Source organism: Simochromis diagramma, unplaced genomic scaffold (assembly GCF_900408965.1).
Source record: "Simochromis diagramma unplaced genomic scaffold, fSimDia1.1 OVJJ01000646.1, whole genome shotgun sequence".
Classification (NCBI taxonomy): Eukaryota; Metazoa; Chordata; class Actinopteri; order Cichliformes; family Cichlidae; genus Simochromis; species Simochromis diagramma.
The window spans coordinates 1,265,862-1,292,419 of NW_024387279.1; the positions used below are offsets into that span (position 1 = coordinate 1,265,862).

The 26,558-nt window shown below is 40.8% G+C and overlaps 2 protein-coding genes across 5 annotated transcripts in view; both read left to right on the forward strand.

Annotated features, from left to right (window-relative positions):
* Positions 1-8,306, forward strand: part of ptpdc1a (protein tyrosine phosphatase domain containing 1a) — a 33,845-nt gene extending 25,539 nt beyond the window's left edge. For 3 of the 4 annotated variants that reach the window (XM_040003206.1, XM_040003205.1, XM_040003207.1), the window contains 2 exons: positions 1,243-1,353; positions 1,435-2,540. In XM_040003206.1, the coding sequence (XP_039859140.1) occupies positions 1,243-1,353; positions 1,435-1,548 (225 nt within the window). In that variant the 3' untranslated portion in view covers positions 1,549-2,540. Of the gene's footprint in view, positions 1-1,242; positions 1,354-1,434; positions 3,022-7,454 lie in introns of those variants that run through there. The other variant, XR_005691763.1, reaches the window with a different exon arrangement.
* A 124-nt stretch (positions 8,307-8,430) lies between these two features.
* wnt7aa (wingless-type MMTV integration site family, member 7Aa) lies at positions 8,431-25,729 on the forward strand. Its single transcript, XM_040003224.1, has 4 exons — positions 8,431-11,643; positions 11,892-12,118; positions 16,576-16,847; positions 24,179-25,729. Exons 1-4 carry the CDS (start codon positions 11,573-11,575, stop codon positions 24,656-24,658), a joined length of 1,050 nt encoding a protein of 349 aa, XP_039859158.1. The 5' UTR covers positions 8,431-11,572; the 3' UTR covers positions 24,659-25,729.
* The last annotated feature ends 829 nt before the right edge of the window (positions 25,730-26,558 follow it).

Sequence of the window (26,558 nt, forward strand, 5' to 3'; positions counted from 1 at the left end):
GAGGTCATCCTTCTAGAACCACATCGTCTGCGAAAAGCAGAGACAAATTTCTGAGACCACCCAAGTGGAAACATTCTGCCATTAGAATATGCATAGAAATTCTGTCCATAAAAATTAGTAACAGAATCAGTGACAAAGGGCAGCCCTGGCAGAGTCCAACCCCCAGCCAGTCCGACTTATTACTGGTGTTCTGACAAACCATCCTACTTTGGCAAAACGTCCTACCGTAAGTAGTTTATGCACATTTGTGCTGTCACAGAATAATTCCAGCACCAATTTAAGTAGGTATGACTGTTTGCCACTTAACTTTGCTCATCAGATTATGCTTGTAGCTCATTTTCATACAGCCAGGATGGTTTGCCACTTCATTTTACCCGTTAAAGTATGCTTGTAGGTAACATTCACAAAGGTAGCATGGTTTGGCACTTAATTTTACCTGTCAGAGTATGTTTCTAGCTCTTATTAACAAAGGTAGGATGATTTGCCACTGAATTTCGTGTTGTGCGCATGCGCTGAAACAACAGGTAGGATGGTTTGCCAGGTTGATGGATTTCCAGAACACCGGCTGTGTGAACCAAGATGTTGCCATGGTTGTTTAACGACCGAAGGCCTGTGACAACGGGCCAGACACCCCATACTCCTGAAGAAGAATACTCCACAGAATACTCTGAGGGACATAGTTGAACACCTCGAAGTCCACAAAATACATGTAGACTGGCGCCGGTTTAGCTCAGTTGGATGAGCAGGTGACCATATGCCGCATGGATGAGAGCGGCCGATCTGGGTTTGAGTCTGACCCCAGAAAAAGGCCAAATAAAAAGGATGTTAAATGCCATTAAATAGCAAATTTAGAGGCCGTTTTAAAAAACCAGTGTTGACATCTATGGATAGTTTCCACCTTAGTAACAAGATGGTGGGTTTTTTATAACTCACCATTCATAGGATGCTTCATCTCAGCTAGTTCAGTTACTGAACAGGGCCGCTCCACTATATTATAGTCTCTAATGGAATAAACGGACTGGTAAAGTCATTGCAGGGAATAATTGGGTATTAGCAGATATGTGTGTCTGTACATTGCACTTGGTTTTTGGATGTAGCTTGCTAACCAATCTTGCTAAGATTCAGATTCATCCCTCGCAGATTAGCGACAATTTAACTGCTATCCTGACACACCCAGTGTCTCACCCAGCACTATGTGATCCTGTAATGTGACATACAGTATGATCTCCTTCCTTTTGATAGGGTCACCGGCTCACTTTGCTGTGCATCCTCGACTGTGCTGCTCATCTCCTGCCAGTGCCTAAAGAATTGGAGACCAGTTTTCTTAACCAAACCATTAAAGTGTTTACTAAGGTGAGCTTTAACAAACAGCATGTATTGAACATGTTTACTTAAGTTCTTACTGGGCATGATGCAGTGCAGTTTGCTTTGCAGATGGACCCTGCCTCAGAGGAGAACAAGTCTCTGTATGCAACACTGAAAGCAATCCTGACTCTCATTCTTCACGAGCTGCATGACAAAGCTGTTCAGGAGAATGAAGCCTCCTGATTGGCATTGCCCCAATCAGCCTGCCGAGAAGAAGACTCCCAAACGAGGTTCCACTTTTATTTGTGGGCATTACTGCATTAGAAGCCACCTCTTGCACCCGACGCTGCTGAGATCTGCCAGTCATGTAGTGTTTGAAGCTAAGTGTTTTTTCATTCTGTTTCCTTTGAAGCTTGTAATTGACTCTGAGTACTGCTACTCTGTGTTAATGTGCCACTGTGCTCACTCTGAACTTTTTGTTGGTTACCTGTTCTTTGTCTGAGACTAGCTCTTGCTTTATTATCTAACTCATAGCTGTTAGGGACATGATGAAGAAACATTTCATTACGTGAATGTAATGTTATTTAAATGTGTGACTCAGCTCTCTGGGTTCTTGGTGGGGAGGGGTTATTTAAACCAAAATATGTTTTACACTGTGCACATGCTGCAATGTGTCTTATTTATTCAGATGTTCTTTTTTGAAATGCACAAGTCGATAGAATTGCTATAACCTGATAAGTTGCTTTGTTGCTGTAGAATGTAAGGCGTTCTCTTAGTGTTAAACTGTGGCTGTTACAGCAGTGCAAACTCACCAGGCCACAGTGCGTTTTCTTTTTCAATCAATTTTATGTACTTAATACTGTTTACCAAAAAAATCCTCCGTGTATTGTTGTGTCATTCATTCATTTGTAAAGCATCAATCTGCCTCAACTCCTGCATTTAGCACTCTGCCTCGACTCACATGGCCTCTGTTTGGACTCATTTTGTGTAATTTTGACGTGCGTGTGTGCGTGCGTGCGTGCGTGTGCGTGTGTGTGTGGCTATTGACAAAAATCTTCCACCTCATCGCTTATATACGGACAAAATTCAGTGTAGATGCAAGCTGAGTGTGATATACTAATGGTACTGTAGTAATACGAAGAACATGACACGTTGGGCTGTGGAGGATTTTCAACAAGCACTATTTTTTCATTGTTCCAACGGGTTACTTAGAGAAATAAAGATAACTGACTGAGTCTTGTTTGAGTGTTTGTTTGTTTGTTTGTTTTTTACTGGGGGTGGGTGTTGTGTTCCCCAAATTGCTCCTGGGCTGGTTTTTGACTTACTGGAAGAGGCTGCTGCCTGTGGGGAGTACTTTTACAATGGCAAGTGAGCTTGGTTTTCCAGCAAGAAGTTGCACTGTTTTTCGCTACACCAATAAATCGTTTAATGTTGAGGCTAAACATGTACAACATTTTAAAAAAACTATACTATAAATCAGAAAAAACCCTCAAAATTAAATTTGTTAGTGGCAAGCAGAAGATCAGTCAGCCTTGATTTAAAGCAAGTGTCGGAGCATCTGGGAGGGTGAGACGTTGTAGGAGTTAAGTAACTCCTAAAGATGGCAGTAATGTAACATTACGGATACTACTGTTAAACCCTCGAAGAAGTAGCAGCAGCTTCACGAACCACGAAGAAGAAGCAGTCAGAGGGTGGAGGATTCTTTCGACATGGCAGGTAGGTGGGTATACTTTGTTAATTATACATTTTGGATACACATTTCTTAGTAGTTGGGGTAGTATTCTTTCAAGCATACATGTAAAGACTCGGCAGTGCTGCAGAGGCCGCTGCCGCACTTTAGCCTGGCGTTTGCCTTTTGGGACTTCCATGCTGGAACGTGCTGCTAGCCGCTAGCCCGACAGGGTTAGCTAGCCATTAGTAAGGAGTGGTTATTATCGGGCGCAGAATGAAGAGTACGGGGGCGACTGGAGCGCTTCACGCGTCTGTTCTTATTAAGCACTGAGCGGGACTTTACCAGCGAGGGAAATGGGCATATGGGATCTTGTGCTTCTTCTGTTTCTGCTAAACATTAAGCCTCTACACTGGGCAGCTTTGACTGTATTTTAAGAGCAAACACTGGGCAGGGAGCAGTTTCATGTTGGGAAGAGGTACTTCCTTTCTAATGGACACGTTAAGCTCTTCAGAGTTAAAGGGTCTTTGCGTGTAAAATCATTTTACTGTAGTAGTCAATGCCCTCATTTATGAGGCTATTCATTCTTCAAGCAAACAAGAGTTTAAAAAAGACGCTTATTGCGTTTTCCTAGCTGTCTTTAATCATATTTAATATGGGTATTTCAGTTTACATCATAGTGTAATATGTGCATGTAAGCCCTCTAAACAAAAGCTAGGGCTTTGGACTGATCTAACTGCTCAGGTTCACAGTTTTCTCGTTGGATCTTTATGATGTCGCTGAGCTTGGAGCTCTCTAATATGGTCATCTCAGGCACGTGCTTGCCCCACCCACCTGCTGCAGATGAGGTGAGGTGCTGCACCAAGGCCTGAACAGTGTGTGGGACAGACACAGCTGTCTGGTCTGCCTGCTGTCTGGAAAATTATGAGTGCTGTTTATCTGACTTGTAATTTTTTTTTTTTTTCTTTTCCCCTGGCTCAAGTCTTTGGGAGGCAGATGTAAGCAGGGTTGGCCTAAATGTAGTTAATGCAATGAGTCTGTGATGATGAAGCAATTTTAAGTATTCATTTCTGAAGGCCAGAACCTCATTCATCATATTTATGGAGCATGCATTCACAATAGCCATCTCAAATTGCTTTATATTTTAAGATCTAGCCTAAAATATGGGAGAGAGCCCCATCGATCAGATCCCCTATGAACAAGAACTTGATGACAGAGGAAAGAAAAACGCCCTTTGAACAGGAAGAGACCTCTGACAGAACCAGTCTCAGAGGGGAAGCCCTCTGCTCTGACTGGGTGTGAGGTTTGGGGAAAGATGAGATTTCTCTTTATAGCTGCTAATCACCTATTAAAATGCTAACTGTCTGTCAGGATTTAAATAGTTTGAATTGAAGCTGATTATTATTAACTGATATTATTCTAAGACAAACTTCATTTAGCTTCCTGAGTTTAAAAAGTGGTAAATCTATTGTTTTGGGTTTGCATTACTTTACATTATATGATTGGATTGACTTCAGCATACCATGAATGACAGTGGATGAGTTGGTCACATTACAACTACTCTGCTGTTGGATTCAGCGATATTAACAGAACTGTCAGAATTTGTCATAAAACAAACACAAATTCCTGTTCTGAAAAGCAAAACCGATACGGAGGTGCCTTAAACCTGGAATGTCTTACATGACCAACAGGAGTCCTGACTTGTTTGGTTGCAAACATTCACTTCAGTCCAGTTTTAATTATATAGCACCAGTTCATAACAACAGTCACCTCAACATTCTTTATATTGGAAAGTAACAATATCAGAAAGAAATCCCGACAATCACAAGACCCCTATAAGAGCAAGCACTTGGTGACAGTGGTAAGGAAAAACTCCTTTTCAACAGGAAGAAACCTCCGGCATGAAGAGGACATTGACTTTGCTGATGGGTGTCGATCTTGTCCTACTGTAAGGTTGAGAAAATTGAGAAACTCACAGACTCTGCTCATTCATTGGCTAAAGACTTGTGAGCAAACTCTTGCCTGCTTGTCGACGTGGAAACTATAAGGCTGGAGCTATAATGGCTTCCTTAGACGCATGCATTCAGTTGTGCATACCTGGAATTAGTCCTTCCCATTTCTCTTTGTTCAAGTCTGTTTGGAGTGGCCTAAAGGACACATGATTAGTCAGTGTGTTGAAATGCAGTGTGTCATGCATGTCACTCAGATAGTTGTGAACACAGAAACTGTAACCTCTGGGGAACTCTGCTATTAGAGTCGTTGTACTGTAGGGACATACAGTGTCCCTCAGTTTCTTAGTCATATCCATCATCCTGTCCCCTCCCATTCTCCTTGGGTGATGTCATGGTACCGGTATCCAACTTTCGTGTACTGTCGACGTGTCTTTGGGCTGTAAAATGCCTTCCACCTTACAGGCGCTGCCTGTTTGTGATGAGGTTGATCAACACGCGCAGTAAAGCAATGCAAGTCATTGGTAAAGATGTTTGTAATCCCAAGCAGTTTCTAAGTATTTTATCATGCGCGTGTTAGACTCGACCCTAAAGAATGCTGAAGGTTTGTTGTTGTTTTTGCAGTTTAAGATACAATGGCCCCAAAACACTGTCATAATATCCACAACCTTCACTTTAATCAGCTGTGCACACACAGTTTGATAGGCTGGCACAGGACATGTGGCTCAGGGTGTCTTTAGGATGTCAGAGAAAACAAAGCGCGGTAAAGAACATTTGTAATCTCTCTTTGCAAAATGTAATTAGATTGTGACTAATTTTTCTTACAGTTGTTAGTTAATCTGAACCTGCAATAATGTAGAATACCAGCAGTGTTTCACTGTGAGGCAGTATAAACTAAATAAATCCCAGAAGTGTAATAAACTAGGAAAAACAGTTAAAGACAGCAGTGCATTTTCAGCATTAAAAATTTCCTCAGAGTAAAACTGCTCGTCTCCTTTTTTGTCAACACTCACCTCGCTGTTTAACTTTATTGGAATTGTCATCAAAGAAGCTGACTGGGGTCTTGCATTGGGATAACACACTGGCATTTGTATCTACTGATTACCCAGTTCTAACCCAGTACCAGTGTTGGTGAAGCTGCAGTCCTCTCTCTGCAGCAGAGACTCAGAATGTTATTTGCAGAGGTCCACAGAAAGGTTATTGTCACGGGTGTAACATGAACGTTTGCTGTTAGCTTTCTGTGTTAGCTCTTCCACTAACAACTGGTCTGCTGCTGCTGAAGAAAAACAGAAATGAATTAAACAGATCAGCCTGTCGGCGTAGATGCCTCATCAGCTTTTTGTCTCTCTTTCAAATTTTTAACTCGTGTATCCTCAGCCCTGCATTCAGCGTGAGCTCTGTGTGGTGGCTGGTCAGTTGAAATGTACAGTGCGAGCAAGTTCAAAACTCTTGTCCGTTTACTCACAGAGTACAGGCTCCCCCTGGAATGTTGTGGCAACATCCCATAATGAACAGTTGATTGTTATTATAAACAAGCAGGGACTGAAATTAACCAAATGGTGTGTTGGCACAGCTTGACCTCCACCATGTTAGTTTGCAGTCTCCATCTACATCAGAGGTGGGGAACTCCAGGCCTCAAGGGCCGGTGTCCTGCAGGCTTTAGATGTGTCCTTGATCCGACACAGCTGATTTAAATGGCTAAATGACCTCCTCCACATCTCTTGAAGTTCTCCAATGGCCTGTTAATGAACTAATCATGTGATTCAGGTGTGCTGACCCAGGGTGAGATCTAAAACCTGCAGGACACAGGCCCTTGAGGCCTGCAGTTGCCCACCCCTGATCTACATGAAGTGTTCTGGATAGGCTACAGCAGGGGTGGGCAATCTCAGTCCACGAGGGCTGGTGTCCTGCAGGTTTTAGATCTCACCCTGGGTCAGTGATTAGTTCATTAACAGGCCTCTGGAGAACTTCAAGAGATGTGGAGGAGGTCATTTAGCCATTTAAATCAGCTGTGTCGGATCAAGGACACATCTAAAGCCTGCAGGGACACCGGCCCTCGTGGACTGAGATTGCCCACCCCTGGGCTACAGTGTGACCTCAGTTTTTGGTCCAGTATAATGATGGAATGGTTCACTCTGTGTGTTTTGTTATCTTTATCAGTCTGTTGGTGACTGTCATTGTTCACAAAACTCTGCATTTTGGAGTCTGTTTGTTGGCTCAGTGGACTTGGTCTGCGGGTGGATGTCCTGCAAGTGTTCACACTGATGCCAATTCAGCACTCAGCTCAAGGGAAGGTACTGAAACATTACCTTCTGTTAAAGGTTACTAAGCTGTGCATTTGAATCCAATCTGAACGTTGTGATGTGGTCACATGTGGCACCATGAACAGGCAGGCAGATGTAGAGCCACCGTCCAGCTGCGCAGGACACTTGGAATTTAAGGCATCAGTTCAGTGGGCAGCTGGTATACTCGGCTTTCTTTCACTGCAGCCTCTGGTGTTTGTCTCCTCACCGTGCTCTCTGTCTCCACAGGCTTCACTGCTTCACATCTCTGGGATCAGTCGGGTCCTTGTTAAAGCCAACAGCATGTGCACAGTGGGATGAGGTAGTAGGTTGTATAGTTTTAGGGTCATACCCACACTGGGAGATAACTATTCAACCTACTGTCTTTCCCAAAGTGCCAAACAGACATCTCAATGGTCCCTGTGTGGATTCCGGAGGTCTTCTCCCTCAGCGGTGTGTTCGTGGATTCAGATGTTGCTCTGTATTCTGCTGCTCGTCCAGTGTGAGGTAGTAGATTGTATAGTTTTAGGGTAGTGATTTTGCCCTCTTTAGGAGATAACTATACAATCTATTGCCTTCCCTGAAGAGTGGACTCTCTCAAGCTCTCCTTCATCTGTGGAATAATTTTCATAATGTAAGAGTTTTGGTGTTATCGTATTTATGAGGTGTTAACATATATACTCATATTTATATGTTAACACCTCGTATTCCTTATGTTCTTATAACTCTGTTTTTATTCTTGGTTCATTTCTTGTTGCAGACTGCAGTTTGGGTTGTCCTGTGTATGTCCTTAATGTATTCCAGAGCTGACAAAACTGACTTTAAAAAAAATGATAATAATGTTGAACAGTGTTGTGTATCTGTATTGTTTGTGACCTGAGCAGCAGAATGATGAACTAGGACTGTATTTCCACACCTATAAAAGGGATCTGTTTTCTGGATACGTGTTTTTTTTTTTTTTCTTTTTTTTTCTGTTGCTTCTTTTTAATACGCTCTGATATGTTGGACGCTGGACTGTGGATTGATGTGTAAATTTGTAACTTTGTTTTGTTTGTGTTTCTTGAGCTTCCCAATAAAATCTGACCCAGTAATTAAAACAAAGTGGAGTGCTGTGCTATGAATGTACATGAAGGAACTAATCTAAAGGTCCTTAAGGTAATATTTAAAAGACAAAAGGGGAAAAAACACTTCACCTGCAGTTTCAGTGACAGAGAGGGCCTAGAGCCTATCCCACCTACCACAGGGCGAGAGGCCCTACACCTTGGACAGGTCGCCAGGCTGTCGCAGGGCTAACACAAGCAGGCAAACATTGACACCTAAGAGCAATTTAGATTCGCCAGTTAACCTACCCTTCTTTTACAGTTTGTGCAAATTCCTGCTGAAGCGTTTCCCCCGTCCTATCTTTTCCCCAGTTTTGCAGTGATGTGCTGACTCCAGCTTCTTTTAATGGAAATCCAAGGATCCCTTTTAGATTTGGGGATAGGGTGCATCTTGGCATCATTATTCCAAAATATTTCTGCTATTTGGAGTTGTGATGATGGAGAATTCTGTGCAAAATGTCCATAATTCTTCAGCTGGGTTAAGATCTGGTGACTTGGAAGCCCAAACAATCTGATTAGAATGACTGTTGTGCTGTTCAAACCATTTACTGAGCACTACTGCCCTAAAAATATAAATACACACACACACAGCATAACACAGCCACTGGTTCTGTTTACTGTACAGTCAATAAAAAATCTCATCTGGTCAGATGAGACTTAGTTGGTTGATGCACATTCAGTTTATAGCAAACACATTTCCTTAATGATTAATTATCTGAATAAATAAATATTTGATTTTATAATTTTGCACATTTCAGTTGAATTTTACTCAAAGTTTTCTCTTCAAGTTTCTTGAGGGTGTAGGGTAGTGTTTTGGGTTTTTCCTTTGTTACGTGTTTGTAGTTAGGAAATCTCTGCACACTAACAATGAAGGCAGCATTTCCCACCATTGTGTGTGCTGATGTTAACTTGGAGGTAGAAGTGCGAAAACAGCTTTTTGTTCAATGTTAGGTTCACAGGTGTGCCAGCAGATGGCGGTAGAGCGCTTTGACGGCTCCACATCACGATCACTGTGGATCATTTACTGGACATGAGGAAAAAGTCTGATCTGGTCTTTACTAATGTTTCTGCAGCTGTTGCATAATAAACCAATTACTGTTGGACCAGATGTGCTTGTAATGACAGTTTTTAAACAAATAAAACATTTTATGGCTTAAGTTATGTTTCTAGGCTTGTTTTTCCCCCATGACACAGAAACTGTGCACGACAAGCCAAAGACTTCTTATTTAAATCTTTTTTTTTTCCAGTTTTGAAGTTTGAATTTCCATCTGAATTTGCTTTTTAACTGTTTCAAAATATTTAGTTTGACGATCAGACTTCAACTCAAATGCTCCATTATTCTCTGGTGGGTAAAATTCTCTGCTTATTTACTAAGTAAAAGCAGCCTCGAAAACACATAATATAAATGCGCTGTTACAAGCATCCAAAATGACAAACGTTCAAATATAAAGTTCCTCGGTACTCAGAAAAGTGTTCTTGATGTTTGAACCTTACTGTGCAGAAAGTTACATGCTCACAGTTTAACAATCTCACTTTAACGCCTCAGACTCATATTTACATTGTATCCACTATTTATCCGCTTGTGCAATGAAAATAATTGAAGGTTTAACTGATGAACAGATATGTGTGCCATCTAATGAATTTCTGGCTTTGTATGGATTTCCTCCCCCCAAAGAAATCCAGTACTTATAGTACCACAAATTTTAAAACTGGGGGGAAAATAACATCCTAAAACCACTGTTATACTGAGCCCAAGCACTTAATTCAAGTAAATAACTAAAGTAGTGAAATTCATTCGGGGGTCCTTGGCTGTGTAGCACTGACTCAAGGGGAACTGAAAGGAACTGACTGCTCTTTAGCAGTCTCTATTAATGACCAATGTTAAAATAATGTTCAGTCAAAATATTTACCTTTCAGCTTTAATGAATTAAAAGTTGCACACGGACCTGAAATACTCATGTAAATACATTTGCCGCAAAACTGTTCATAATGTAATAAAGACACTGACAGCTGACTGACTGAGAATTGGGGTCTAAAAAACGCAAAACTAGCTCAACAAAATGTGACAAACGACAAAGAACAAAGTGAGAAACTGCAAAAAAAGACACAACGAAAACACAACAGATGAAAAGAAATTCAAACATGCAAAACGGCTACAAAATACAAACATAATTTCATATCGTTTTCAATCATTCATATTCATATTATGATTGTAAGATGATGCCGTTTGACTTCAGATAAAGACGCAAAAAACCCTACAAAATGACTCAAAATGAGCACAAAGACACAAATGACATCACAAGTGTAAAATGACTGTACACACAAAACAACTACAACTAGATACAGCATCTTGGAAAACACACAACATGATTACAAATAGCTCCAAAACAAGACAAACAAACAAACAAAAAACCCCTAACGTAATAATAATAATAATAATAAAAACACTACTGCCAAGAGACAAAAACCTTTAAAGAGACTCAAAATGTCCACAGTGACACTAAATAACTGCAGGTGCAAAAAAAAATGACTACCAAGACACACAATCAACTACAAAAACACAAAATGACCGCAAAGACACGCACACATATTACGCACAGCTAAAGATGACAAATGAATATAAATACAATATATATATATATATATATATATATAAAGTCTGACAGAGTGAGCCCCGTAATCCGTCCATTTGGGCGGAGGTGTGTGTGTGTGTGTGTCGGTGGGAGGGGCTTTTATTTTACTGCTAAATAAAAAGTAACGGTGCCCGGCCGGCTGCCAGTCTGCGGTGTCGCGGGTGACCTGTGGTTTAGGATGAGCCGCCGCGTGTGAGTGTAAGGACGTGACGGCTCCGCGTGTTTACCACACGGGTCTGCGGGAGCCGCAGCGTGTACCTGCAGGCTGTGTGAGAGCGTGTGTGAGCGGCTCGGAGGCAGATCTTCCACAGAACACGCCCTAGTAGAAAAGGTAGACACACACTCACGGCGAGAGAGAGACGCACACAAACACACTCACATTGAGCCTGATCACCGAGGAGCCGAGCTGCCTTACCTGTACACAACAGCCCCAATGCTCCCCTGCAGGCTGCCACCTCCAGCGCACTGTCACCAGATGAGAGCAGGGCGCGTTTACTTCCACACACTCTGGACTTATCGTATATTTACGCGCGGGGCTCTGAACACCTGGAGAGCCTGCGGGACTCAGCAGGAGGAGTAAAGCTGGGTGTTGTTGCAACAGCGGAGCGTTCATCCACCGGCAGGGCTGAGTACCATGAACAGGAATACGCGGCGCTGGATTTTCCATTTTTTCCTGTGCCTCGGGATTGTGTATCTGAAAATCGGGTGAGTGCTCAGGTGTATTTGTTCTGTTGTTCGTGTCTCAGATCAAGTGGGAGATTCTCCAGACACACACACGCACACACGCACACCGGGGTCTGCTGGGTGCTGGGGTCTTTTATGGTTTCAGTTTGTACATGTGTTGTTACAGAATCCCACGCACCTGCCCCCCCTGCATCCACTCACACGTGGTGTTCTCAGAAAGAGCCGCAGAAGGGAAACGCCACATTTCTAACCTGTCACCTTCATCGCAGGGGGCTGTCGTCGGTGGTGGCGCTGGGAGCGAGCATCATCTGTAACAAGATCCCCGGCTTGGCCCCGCGTCAGAGGACTATCTGTCAGAGTCGACCCGACGCGATCATAGTGATCGGGGAAGGAGTTCAGATGGGAATCAATGAGTGTCAGTTTCAGTTCAGGCACGGCCGCTGGAACTGCTCAGCCCTGGGGGAGAGGACCGTGTTCGGGAAAGAACTCAGAGTGGGTATGTAGTTGTACACGCTGTACCTCAGTGACGCGCTCAGTTTAGGAGTAGAGGCTGATTCAGGGGGGCGGTTGGCTTTTCTCTTTCAGTGGCATATAAATTGAATAATACTCCTAAATATAATTATAATGCCATCATAACACTACTGAATGTTTTATCTATATCTGAATAATACTCATATTCAGTGTTGGTCAAGTTACTTGAAAAAAGTAATCAGTAACTAATTACTGATTACTTCCCCAAAAAAGTAATCCCGTTACTTTACTGATTACTTATTTTCAAAAGTAATTAATTACTTAGTTACTTAGTTACTTTTTAAAAACACGATTTACAACCTGAAGAGGTGATAAAGCGATAGATCTTTCAGCCTAATTCTACTTTTTCTGCATAATCCATCATACAAAATGTAATCAAATGGAAAAGTCTCTTTTTAACTTGTTTTATTAGTTTTAATCTTTTAACTTTATGCATCAAGCAAAAATGTAATTATATGCAACATTCTCTGACTTGAATAAATTAGTTTAACATTGAAACCTATTTTCTGTACATTCCAGCACATAAAGTAAAATATTTTTTGTGTTTACACTCAGTCTTTCAAATAGATGCAAGTAAAACACAGCAGAAAATAAATAAAGTCAAAGACTAGCGGTCCTGTTGCTCTATTTTCATCTGTAAAGCAGGACTGCGGTAGGCGGAGGTTTATCCTGGTGCGGTCAGTTGAAGAATCCGCGAGTTTCTCTGTGAATTTCCCATTACGTCGTAGCTACTCGGTGCTTGTTCGGAAGTTTAGGGTTTTTTTGCTGTAAAAAGAAGTTTTCTTCCCACGCACAACGGACGCTAATGGTTTTGTCACTTTTTATGGAATCAAACTCAAAGTAAGGTCAGTACTTCCACGCTTTAAACGCTGCACGCTCATACTCTCTCCCACAATCGATATGTGATCCATTGTTGATCTGCACACAGCTGTTGTCACGAACGTCACACTCGCTTACGTCACTGTCATGAGACATTCTCGCAAAAAAATCACGGTTTTAGTAACGCAGCGTTCCTACGGGAAAGCAACGGTAATCTAATTACCGTTTTTGCAATAGTAATCCCTTACTTTACTCGTTACTTGAAAAAAGTAATCAGATTACAGTAACGCGTTACAAGTAACGCGTTACTGCCCATCTCTGCTCATATTCTAATTTCCTAAAGCACTTCTGTAAAAATAATTGATCTTTGCCTGCTTTAAAGGGTTCCATCTCTCTTGTCACCTGGTTCAGGTGGACTTTTAGTAGAAATAGTTTGTCAACAAAAACAAAATCATCACATTAATGTTAAGATTTTCTGCAGATATTGAAATAAATGTTTGTGTCTCTGAGCTCCACTTTTGTCTTCTCTTTCCCCTCTGTCGATCAAGACAGGTGGCTGCCTCTCGCCCAGAAGTGTCTTTCTGTCAAAAGGGAGTTCTTCCTCCCACCTGTCACCAAGTGCTTCTCACAGGGCGATCAAGTTGGGGTTTTCTCTCTTTCTATTCATCCCCCCCCCAAATGCTGGTGGCAGATGACTCCCCCTCTGTGAGTCTGGTTCTACTGTGAGCCTGGTTCTACTGGAGTTCTTCCTCACAGGGAATTGCTTGAATGTTGAGGTTCTCTCTCTATTATTGTAGAGACTTACCTGAACGTTTAAAGTGCCTGGAGGCTGTTGCTGTTGTGAACTTGCACCAGAGATTTTAGCATGATAATTAAACAACAAGTTTACATGTCTGTAAGCTTTGTTCTTTTGTGGTCGGCTTTAGCGCAGGAGGTAGAGCAGGTCATCTGCTGTTTGGAAGGTTGGTGGTTCGATCCCTGGCTCCTCCTGTCTGTGTGTTAAAGTATCCACAAGTTGCTCCTGATGTCTCCATCTGAGTGCGAATGTCATATATAGAGTGCTCAAGTAGAAAGGCACAATATAAGAACCAGTCCATTTACATAGTGAGAACCCTTTAAAACAGATATGTGAATATATGTCAACTAATAAAATAATTATTACACAATATTTTCTTTAGCTTGTGTGTTATCTTTAGTACATTTCCAGTATCATTCTAGCAGATACAGGGGAAGTAAGCTGGACACTGATTGTTCAAAATTGCTTTTAATTCTCCAAAAACATTTGGAGGAGACATTCCTCCGAGGTACTCGAACTCTGACACTTGGACAGATGTCTGTAAGTTTGAAGCCCAGGCGCACTGCGTCTGCTCTCAGTGGGAAAATAAGCCCCTGATTTGATCCTGTGTGTGGAACAAAGCTGGAGGCGATGCTCGCTCCAGAGACAGCACTGTGGATAAATGAGTTTTTAACAGGCCGGTATTCTGCTGTCCTGTCCTTTAGGTTCAGCCTGTCATCTCAGACGGAGAGCTGAGGGTGTCGTTTTTCATGTTGTGTGTATTATAGCTCACGCTGAGCTTTGATTGCTGCGTTGTGCATGACATACTAGTTTGAATGAGTGCACCAACCCATTTTCTTTGACCACTTATTTAATGTGATGCATTTGACGGCTGCAAGATACACATACCTACATGCTCTCTTCTTCTTTTTTTATCCACTGTCAGTGCGACTGCCTTCATGTATGTTCATAAAATACACCCCTCTCCCCCACCCACACCTCCCAAAGCTTCAAGTTCAGACAAGTACTTACTTCTAGGTTTACAAATTTACCTCCCGGTTCTGCAGCTTTGGCAAAAGACGCTCTATGTAGAATGATTTTTAGTTCAGTGCTTCAGGGCAGAGCAGCACTCTTTATCATCAGATTAAAGTCAGCGAGTAAAGATGAGTGCAGATCTTTTCAGAAAAGCACAACTGCAAAAGGCTGCTTGGGTCCGGCTGCCCAACACCTTGTCTATGTGAATCTATTGTTTTGTTTCAGTGAGCTGGAATGCTGATAACTGACAGAATACACCAATTTGGGATCATTGTTGGCAGCAATGCAGGAGGGTACAGTAGTTTGGCATTAGATTCAAGCATCCTCCCCACCCACCAAGTTGGCTGCTTGATGTAGAGAGTGAGTACGGGCTTCTCCTTTCTTGGCTGCACGGGCAAGCGATTGGACAGAAGAAAATATCTCTAGATCACAAATGTAAAGCCAGGATGTTGCTTTCTGTGATGTCCCATCTACTTTGAGATGGTCCTAGACTGATAGTGAGAATCAGGACTCATTGTGCATGTGCTCCAGCAAGGTTCAACAGCTGCACAGAAGTGTGTGTGTGTGTGCATATAAAGACAAGCTGTGCAATGTCGGAAAAGTCTCTGTGGCAGTTCAATCTCTTAACATCCACTAGCTCATTTGGGACAGGTCCAGGGGGACAAGTATGTGGTTAGGAAAATCAACCAAGTTAAACCTGGAGTAGAGTCAATGACAACGAATGTGCTGGCAAATGTCACTCAGAGCTTCAGTGGAAAGAAAACAAAACAGGAACCCTGAAATGAACATCAGAACGAGGCAGACAAGATCTACTACACAGTTTTATTTACATAAAACAAGTGACTAGGGTTAGGGCGACGAGGATCAGCTTTAAGTTAAACTACATGTTAGGGTGAGGCACTGAAACTGACTTGTTAGAGCTAGAATTAAGCATTAGAACTGCAGAAAGGTATCGCAGAAGGAAAAGTGGTTACAGTTAGACAAGTGTTACAATATGACAGAAGCAAAACCCAGCTCCTGATGAGAGTTGGGTTGTTCTTCAACCACAAAATGTTACCTTTCAAATAAAGTCTCATACATTACATCACTACATATAGTGATTTTCTTTTAAAGGTATCCCATCTGCTTGTCCCATATAGGTCAAAATGCCTCTAAATAATACCCCTAACCTGGGGCGGGTCACCTGGCAGAGGTTAAGAAGTTAGTAGTTGAATATGATGACTTTATTGGCCATTTCTGGATGCTTTCCCATGTGCTCAGAAATGATCTCCGCCTTTAATTAAAAAACTACAGCTGAAGAACTTGGATTTATGGAGTGGAAATCCATCCACGTAGGGAGGTTGTGCATGCCTCTCAGATTCCCCTCCGCAGGGTGGATCCTGGAGAGATGGCGGCTGGGACAAGGGCCAAAGCCGATGCCCGAGCTTTTAATCTCTGATCTGCCTCTACTGTTTCATTATGCTCATCTGATCAGTGAATTAGTGTAATTACTCCTGCACTTACAGTAGTATCCCACCTAACCATACTTCATTACACATTCAATACAAGTTGCTTGAAAATACCTTCCTTTATTAAAGGTGTTCACTATTAGAGCTGTTAGAGGTACGCTTCCTGCTGAAGTTTATCTGCTTAAAGAGAGCTTGATTAATGAAGGGGACTTGGCTCGGCTTGTGTATTTCATGATTTGGTTTGAGGCAACTATGAAAGGTATGTAAGGAGGCTTGACAGTGCCTGAAATAGTGAATCCTGTTGTCTGTGATAGTGATTAGAAATGTCTCTCCTCTTTATCGCAGGCAGTAAGGAGGCTGCTTTCACCTACGCTATCATAGCCGCAGGGGTCGCCCATGCAGTCACAGCGGCCTGCACCCAGGGGAGCCTGAGTGGCTGCGGTTGTGACAAGGAGAAACAGGGTTTCTACAACCAGCAGGAGGGCTGGAAGTGGGGTGGCTGTTCTGCGGACATCCACTATGGACTGAGTTTCTCCAAGGTGTTTGTGGATGCGCGGGAGATCAAGCAGAGCGCCAGGACACTCATGAATTTACACAACAATGAAGTGGGACGCAAGGTAGGTTTATACATCGTCATCACCTGATGGCAAGCGTTCTGACAGAGCTTCATGCACGGTTGTAATAAAGCCATGCAAACGGTATATCACAATGTGCAAGACAATGTAGGCAAATCAGAAATGACATACACACCGTCTCACATGCTGTTAACGGGGTACAGCCTGGACATGACAGCAGTCTGCAGGCAATCCGATTTCAAACAGCCCACATTTGCTCCCCTAATACCTCAGGCCAACTGATGTTAAGTTTAAAGTTTGTGTCACTCCCTGCATGGATCTCATGGGGTTCAGCTTTTAAGTGAAGCAACCTGAGATCAGTGTTGACAGCAGCACTGAAACCTGATTCAGCAGCATGGCTTGATTGTAATGTAACTACTAACAGTTGTAATGTGGATTGCTCACACTATAACTGATATCAGATCCAGCACTCTTTACAACCAACACATGTAATTAGGCAAACACTTCCATATCCACACCTACAGGCAGTTCAGAGTTTGTAGTTCTTTGTTAAAAAGACAAAAATCTGAAAATGCTAACATGGTGTTGTAGTGTGTACAGAGAACATGTAACTTTGCCAATTAAACAAGAAGAATAGCAAGAAGAAACAACAATGTGGGCTTTATTAGGGAAACTGTAAATGAGACTTTTTTTTGACTTTTTTCTCTGATTAAACTGGAGAAAAAAAATCAGAGAAAGTATCTGAAAGTGATGAAACTCAAACAACAGTTGCACACAGAGTGGTGGACGAGGTAAATGTTAGAATTTGTTATACCCACAGCAGCGAGAGCAGCAAGTTTTAGTTGTTTGAGTATACTTGAGTCAAAGATAGCACCCACTCAGTTTAATAATGATTGCTCAACAAGGCACATACCTGTCTTCTTTTTGCATGTTCTACATTCTTCATGTGTCTTTTCCAATATAATGTCTATGGAGAAAATGCTGTTTTGCCCACATTTTGACTTCTATTACCTTCATTTGTGTTACCTGCAAGTGGCACACAGAGGTCTCCCAAAACTGTGAAAGCAGTTTGACATCTGCTTAAAACTGAAATCTGTTGTTATCTATTGTGTTTTTAACACTGTGTCCAAAACACCAGAATGTTCTCATGGAAACAAGGGTTTTAATGATTATTTCTTTAATCTTTATTGGTTTTCTGTCATAAGCTTCAGTGAGCTCTACAAACACATTCATCTTAGAAATAGAATTAACGGTTTGGCATTAAAAATGGTGAACCTCATCCCCTTATTTACCCATACAGTACTTTCCTTCCATGCATACACAGATTTATCTGTCACACACATCTGCATCGAGGGTTATTTCTATCTTGGACACTTTAACATGCAAAGTGGAGGATTACAACACAACATTCCAATGAATGGACAACCTGCCCCACTGCCACATAAATGTATATAGATACACTGACAAAAAAATACCTGCAGGTAGTTTGTACAGGTTGTATCAGAAAAAAATTGGGTAGTAAAATATAGTACTGGTTCCTACTGTTTAGTCTTTGTTAAAATCTTAATGGCTCATATCAACATGAAGGTAAAAAACAGTTGTTTTTTTTTTTACATAGAAATTTCAATATCAGGAGCCACTGAGGGCATCGTGTGGTCATTGCAAAACTAGTGCAAATATCATTTTGAGAACACGAACTCATGAAGTAATAGTATTTTCAAAGAAACAAATTAGGGTAAACCCAAGACGACCATATTATTATTATTATTATTATTATTATTATTATTATTATTATTATTGTTAATTTATTTCAAACATGTAAACAATATACAGGTACATTTAGTAAAGAAAATAAGAGTGAGAGAAAAAAATACTATACAAAAGTCAATACATTTCAATATAGCTACCGTCCTGATTCATTTACATGTTGAAAGAGAGTGGGAAGAAGTACACACTTATTTAATCCCACCCCTTTGCCAGAAGTTATCAGTTAATAGTTTGTCATCTTTCTTACTGATATAATCTGTAATAAAAACAGTGAACAGATTTCTGATATAATATATACTATATACTATAAAATCACATCATGAAATTTTTTAAATAGAGACATTCACTTAACTTCAATATTTTTCCTTTCTTTATAGTTCGAGAAGATCATATTTTTAAACTCTTTTTGAGCTGTTTTATGTTTGGATGTTGCTTTAATTCCGTATTCAAACTGTTCCACAGTTTCACTCCATGCACAGAGACACAAAAGCTTTTTCTTGTAGTACGTACCTTCCCTGTTTTGAACTTACAAAAACCCCTTAAATTGTAACTTCCTTCTTTCAAAAAAACATACTCTGAATATTACCTGGCAGTTCTTTATTTTTTGCTTTGAATAGAATTTGTGCTGTTTGGAATTTCACTAGTTCGGCAATTTTCAATATTTCAGACTGCAAAAATAGTGAGTTTGTATGTTCCCTATAACCTGCTCTGTGGATGATTCGAACTGCTTTTTTGATATGGACGAGCATTACCCCGACGTTGATATCATTAGCAGCAGACAGCAGTAAGGAGCCAGATGACCGACTGATCAATAGAAAAGATTGTCCTCAAAACTCAACCACAAGAAAACAGTCCATTGAAAAAGCACTGGAAGGCATCGAAGGCACATCCTGCTCCTACTATTAAAGTGGACATGAAAGTCTGCATGCTTTAACCTTAATTTACACCACGGAGTCCAACTCTAAAAACAATGTCACAGATTTAACACTGTCCATGAAGCTAGATTTAAAATTTTTTATGGTGTTTAGAGCATGTGTAGTGCCATCTTGTCAAGTACAGACAATTCAATTCAATTTTCAATATTTATACAGTGCAAATAACAACGACAGTCACTTCAAGGTGCTTTATATTGTAAGGTAGACCCTACAATAACCCATACAGAGAAAACCCAACAATCATATGACCCCCTATGAGCAAGCACTTTGGCGACAGTGGGAAGGAAAAACCCCCCTTTAACAGGAAGAAACCTCCAGCAGAACCAGGCTCAGGGAGGGGCGGGGCCATCTGCTGTGACCGGTTAGGGAGAGAGAAAGAAGACAGGATGAAGAAATGCTGTGGAAGAGAGACAGAGATTAACAACAAGTATCTAGAAAACAAGAAATTGATGTCAGTAGGTTGGTTGGTTACTACTAATACTGCTACACCAGTTTATGTTAGCTAACTAGTGACAGAAACAATTATTAATTGGAAAGTAAGTAAGTAAGTAAGCTTCTTCACTGTTGGCTAGCTGCACTGAAATGGGAGAATCCTGCTGGGCTTTGTTGAGCACTTTATAAATCAGGGTCTTTGATTATTTCTTGTTGGGCCAGACAAATATAGAAAACCATTACATCATGTCAGACCTGAAATCTGATTTTAAAAAAGAGAACTTGTAAGCTTAATATTTCCATTTTTATCAAATGCCACTGAGGAATCCTTACCTTTAAACATAAGCTTAGTTTCTTCCTCCATCTCTGAGTGAAGTTATCTTGCACTGTATTCTTTTCCTTGGAAATAAAGCAGCCATACTTTTAGCTAGCAGATGCACTGTGGGACAACCTGCACACAACATTCTGTGTGTTCGTTGAGGTGATGGAAACATTGTATTTGATGTTAATGTTTCTCCCTTTATGCTCACACCTATTCAGTAGCACTTGCTAGATGCTATACCATGAATTGTGTTCATCTGCATCAAAAGCACTGTTCTATAGCACCATAAATGATGAATAAATTAAAGGTTTTTGGCTCTTTTCTCTGTTGGTATGTGTTCTTCTATGTGTTATTGTTCCCCCCAGTTAGGCTCAAATTGGTATGAAATAAACACTTCCCTCAAATGTGTTAAGTCTAAAGTAATAATAATAAGTAACAAGGTACAAATATTTTTATTACAATGTGGGGAATAAAAGCGAAAGATTGTCAGATAAATAAAACCCAGCTGAAAATTCTACTTATAATTGGTAATGTGTACATCATACTTCCCATCTCTGAAACTCACAGAACAACTGCACCCATTCATGGGGTTCCCACCTGCTGAGTGCCTGTTTAAATTAAACTTATACTTAAAATTGTCTCCAGTACAGTGCTTATGAAGTAAATTAGTAAATAATAGTTATAGAGTAAGATAAATGTTTTTGTTTAAGGCTGTGAGCATGCTTATTTCAATTTAATTCAATTTTACTGTATTGATTACACATTCAGATGAGCCCCTATGACACTGCACTTGGAGACAGCGGGAAAGAAAAACTCCTTTCAACACACAGAAACCTCCTGTAGAACTAGGCTAAGGGAGGCGAGCCTGCTGGTGTGTTGGGGGAGAAGATAGGACAAAAGACACACTGTGGAAGAGAGCCAGATAACTAATGATTAAACACAATAGTTGCGTAGAAGCACATTGAGAGTGTTTATACAGCTAAGCAACAGCAACTAAGGGGTGATTCAGGGTCTAGCCCTAACTATAAGCTTTATTCAAAAGGAACGTTTTAGCCTAATCTTAAAAGTAGAGGGGGTGCCTGTCTCCAAAATGCAAATTGGGAGCTGGTTTCACAGAAGGGCCTGAAAGCTGGAGGCTCTGCCTCCCACTCTATTTAGGAAAACTCTAGAAACCACAATTAAACCAGCGATCTGAAGCAAGGAGCTCTATTGATACAATAGGTACTATGAGGGCTTTAAGATGGAATGATGCCAGATTATTCAAGACCTTTCTTTGGAGGAAGGAGATTTTAAATTCAGTTTTGCTAGTGAACAGATCCTAATATTGGAGACATATCAGTGTCAGTATTCTCACTGCAGCATGCTGTAAGCAGTCCTAAATATTTGTTTGTTGCACAATGGAGGACATAGTCTGGTCAAAAATGACTCAGAGATTCCTCACAGTGTTACTGGAGCCCAGGGTAATGCCATCAGAATATGTCTCTGTTTAGACAATATGTTTCTGAGATTTTTAATGCCAAGCACAATAACTTCCGTTTATATTTAGATGCAAGAAATCAGAGGTCATCCAGGTCTTTATGTTTTTAAGACATGTCTGTAGTTTAACTAGATGGGTAGATAAAGCTGGGCATCATCTGCATAACAATGAAAAAGTAGCTATGCTGTTCTAATAACACTGCCTAAGGGAAGCATGTATAATGTAAACTGAATGAGTCCTAGCACAGAACCCTGTGGAACTCCATAATTAAGTTAATGTATGAAGAAGACTCCACATTTATATGAAGAAATTGTAGTCTATTAGACATTATTCAAACCACTGCATCACAGTACTTTTGATACCTATGTTTATGCTCTAATCTCTCTAATACAATATTGTGGTCAGTGTTATTGAAGGCTGACACGTCAAACATAGAAATGAGTGGATATTAGTATACTATTAGCTAAGACAGCTGTTTAAAGTGATGACTTTTTACGTAGTGGTTTAATTAAAGCCTGCACTACATAGTCCATTAAGACAGATAAAGACTGAAGCATTAATAAATGGTAGAGCTTCTTTGAACAGTAGTAATGGGATCTAATAGACAGGTTGATGGTTTGGCGGATGTAATTATTCTGTTGAAAATTTGGGCATTTCAAGTCTTTGGAGACTGATTGACCTTTGAAGAATTTCAAGGAACATTAGTTCAACGCTGGCCTTACTACTCAGCCTGAGAGGTTGCTGCTTGCTCTGGTATCTCAACTGTTGAATAGCCTGCATTAATTTTTTATATAAATACTGATGGTTCAGCCAGAATAAATCCTACTGAATTTTGTTATACCCTGACTATGTCCACACATGGATGGTCATTGAAATTTTGTCAAGATAAAATATATGCTCCTTTATTTAATCTCTAACTTTTCTGAAACCGGTAATACGAACTCCAAGATGTTTAGGAAATATTTGCATTTTCAACAAGCTAAGGTTTTATAATGACCACAACATTGTGCAAATGCATCATTATGGAGGATGCTCTTGAGATTTCTCTAGTGTAGTTGATTTTAGACCTGTGGTTGGACACACAGGCAAATTAAAAATGTATCAGGACCTATTTAGCTTCAACCTTTTTTTTTCTTGCAGTTTAATGGCATTTTGGTACTAGAATAGTATTAAAAGCTAATAGATGAAGAGATATGAAGAAAGTTAATTGTAGTCAAACAAAAGTAAAAAGGAAATCCTGCTCAGTCTTTTATGCAGTTCAACTCAATCAAATATTAGTTTCTGTTCAATGACATGCATCAGATCATGTAACTGACCATGAGATGAGATTATTTTAGGATGTGTATAGATTTGATGAAAACCTAATTTCTATGTATTAAAGACAGAAATAGCAGTTCCTGCAGACCCTTACCTTACATGCATCAAATGAAAAATCTAAGCAAATCTTTGTCAAAATTTCTCTGTGTGCCCAGCTTTATTTTAGAGGAATGCATCTAAAATGTTGTTTGCAGAAGGCTGTGCGAAGTCTCTCGGGATGAGGCTTCATATTTTAGGCCTGACATCAGTCACAATGTGATACAGTGCGTGGATCTCTTAATATACACTTACTAAACTGATACCTCTGTAATTATTGTAGGAAAGCTTTCATGTTTAATTGGAGATAATGTCAGTCTGTGTGACTTGAGTGCCAACCTTCCAATTTCTTGAGAAGAATAAACAAGAGTGTAAAAGGTGCCACAGGAGGCTTACGGGGCTTCTGTTAGACAAACAATGGCATCTTCACTGGGATTTCACTTCACTGAACTCCATGAATTAAATGTTTGCTGGGTCTCGGGGGCATGACCACACTAAGCTGTATGCATCCAAGGCTTTTGACAATTACCCCACGAGACTCCAGAAAGTCTGAGGCCACATCAGAGTAGAATAATTAAAAAGCAGGGTGAGGCTTCTCTAATGCGTGCAAGGGTTCCCACTCAGTGAGGAGGAAGAAGGGTAAGTTGATGTCATTCAGCCAGAAGCACAGAGTCCCCTGGCTGTAACAAATACACTGAAAGGTTCCACTCCTAAACTGTAATTCAATTCATTTCAACGACTACGGATACTCAAGATTGTCTTTTGAAGCTCATCCTGACTCGTAAAAATGGCACATGTATTGCTGGTAGCTATAGACTGACATACTGTAGCAGCTCTGAGATCCCTGGAATGCTTGTATTCATTTGGAATGCTAGAAAATGTTTGTCTCAACCTGTTGAAGCGTTAGACTCCCCCGCCCCACCGACTCATTATGGAAATACAGCAACAAACAGTCTACCGAAATTGTATAAGATGACAAAAATTATGCACGCTTCTTTTATCAGGAGGCATGCATTAGTTATAAAATAACAATTTTTCAATGGCTTAAGTTTGAAAAGATTACTTCATCTGAGCTTTTCCTCTATAGGTCCTGGAGAAGAGCATGCACCTAGAGTGCAAGTGTCATGGGGTTTCTGGATCCTGCACCACGAAGACATGTTGGACGACACTCCCCAAATTCCGTCAGCTGGGATACATGCTCAAAGACAAGTACAACCACGCTGTTCACGTGGAGCCTGTGCGCGCCAGACGGAACAAGCGCCCCGCCTTCCTGAAGATCAAGAAACCACACTCCTACCGCAAGCCCAAGGACATGGAGCTAGTCTACATCGAGAGGTCTCCCAACTACTGCGAGGCTGACCCTCTGACCGGAAGCATGGGGACGCAGGGCCGTCTGTGTAACAAAACAGCTCAGCAGCCCAACAGCTGTGACCTGATGTGCTGTGGTCGGGGATACAACACACATCAGTACTCGCGTGTTTGGCAGTGCAACTGCAAGTTCCTGTGGTGCTGCTATGTCAAGTGCAACACGTGCAGTGAGAGGACAGAAGTGTATACCTGTAAATAGATATATTTACTGGACATTCCTTTAGCGTGTGTTGTTCGTGGGTTTCAGTATCTGTGGAGAGACTGCCTTGCTGCCCTTGTGTTACAGCAATCACAGCTTTTTCATTCAACTTTGTCGATTATAATGATGCCAATGGACATCTGCCACGACACTGGACTTGAGCTATCAGCTTCACAATTGTTCTTTTTGTGTTTCAAATTGATTGACATTTTGTGCTGCATGCTTAACGTTTTCACAGGCCGTACTGGTCTACTGGCATGACTCACCTTAAACAGTAGGCCTAACAGGTTTTTATTTTATTTTATTTTTCTTTTGTTAATCGACTAATAATTTATTTGATGAGAAAACTACTGATCATTTTGAAGATTCACTGCAACTAAATCTAGTAAAGGTTTGGTGGTGTAGATTCCGGTTTTTAAAAAAGAAAAATGAAACGGGCACTTAAGGTTTTTCTTTGTTACTTTTTTTGAAGACTTAAACACTGGATATAAAAACTCAAACAGTCTGAACTAACCAATAGTGAATATTTGGGAAACTACAGCAGAACATTAAACTACTGATTATGGGTCAAGTATGATAGTATTGTTTTCTACTTGTTCTCTGTCCCATTTCCTCTTTACTTTGCTGCTAGTTGTCTGGAAAGGTGTGGTCGAGCAGCCACATTTGTAGTTAACCCCAGGAGCAAATGCAAGCTCCCAAATCTAAATCCCCATGTTGCTGGTTAATATAAAATATTTTGTAAGAGTTTATTTTTATATAAATATTTCTTTATTTATTTCCCATCTTTGTTTAAGATGTGCTTTCCCTTTATGTTAGTAATTGTGTGTGTTACTGATTTCAGGAAATGACCCACTACAATTTAAATATAAGTCCTGCACACTTGCTAACACGTTTATTTAGTCACAACATTTTGGTCTGACTGACCTTCAAGAGGTACATTGTATGTCTGTATATTCACACACACACACACGCGCACACACACACACACACACACACACACACACGTGTGTGTGTGTATTCATATCCTTGTGGGGACATCTCATTGACATAATGCTTTCCCTGGCCGCTTACCCTAACCATGAAAAATGAATGCCTAACCCTAACCTTTACCCTAAACCTAACCATAACCTCACTGTAACCCTGACACTAAAACCACATTTTGAGTCTTCAATCCTCTGGGGATGGGCATTTTGGTCCCCAAGTATACAAGTATAGTAAACTTCCAATTTCTGGTCCCCACAAAGACATCTAAACAGGTACACACACACACACTGCTGTGAAAAAGTATTTGTCCACTTTCAGATTTTGTTTCGGGTCAGCTAACAAATTGTAATCTTAGACAAAAAAAATTATGATTTGATTTATTATAGGTAAAAAAAAATCTGACTCTGTGTGAAAAGTCAGTGTTAATGATTTAACAATAAGAAAGAGACTGGGCAAGGCACGTCTCAGATTTGCCAAAAATGCCCTGATGATCTCCAAGACTTGGGTTAGGGTAGGGAAAATATCCTGTGGAATATTACTCTGTTTGAGCTCTGTTACTTTTTGTGTAAAAATAAATGTAGCATCATACCAGCAGACAGACAGGGTGGTGGTAGTGTGATGGTCTGGAACAGTGTGAATTCTGCTCTCTACCAGAAAATCCTGAAGGATAATGTCCGGCCATCAGTTCATGCCCTGAAGTGCAAGCACATTTGAGTTATGAAGCAGGACAATGACAAAGAGTGGGCCAAAATTCCTCCCCAGTAATGCGAAAGACTCATTGGCAGTTATCGCAAACGCTCGATTGCAGTTCTTACAGCCAAGGGTGGCACAACCAGTTATTAGGTTTAGGGGGCAATTACCTTGTCACACAAGGCAAGGTAGGTTTAGATAACCTTTTCTTTCCCTCAATAAATTA

Excerpts from the sequence above, each read along its gene's own strand:
- wnt7aa (XM_040003224.1), top strand. The coding sequence starts at position 11,573 with ATGAACAGGAATACGCGGCGCTGGATTTTCCATTTTTTCCTGTGCCTC. Across the intron at positions 11,644-11,891 it reads ATTGTGTATCTGAAAATCGG|GGGGCTGTCGTCGGTGGTGG; the intron begins GTGAGTGCTCAG and ends CCTTCATCGCAG. Across the intron at positions 16,848-24,178 it reads ACAATGAAGTGGGACGCAAG|GTCCTGGAGAAGAGCATGCA; the intron begins GTAGGTTTATAC and ends TTTCCTCTATAG.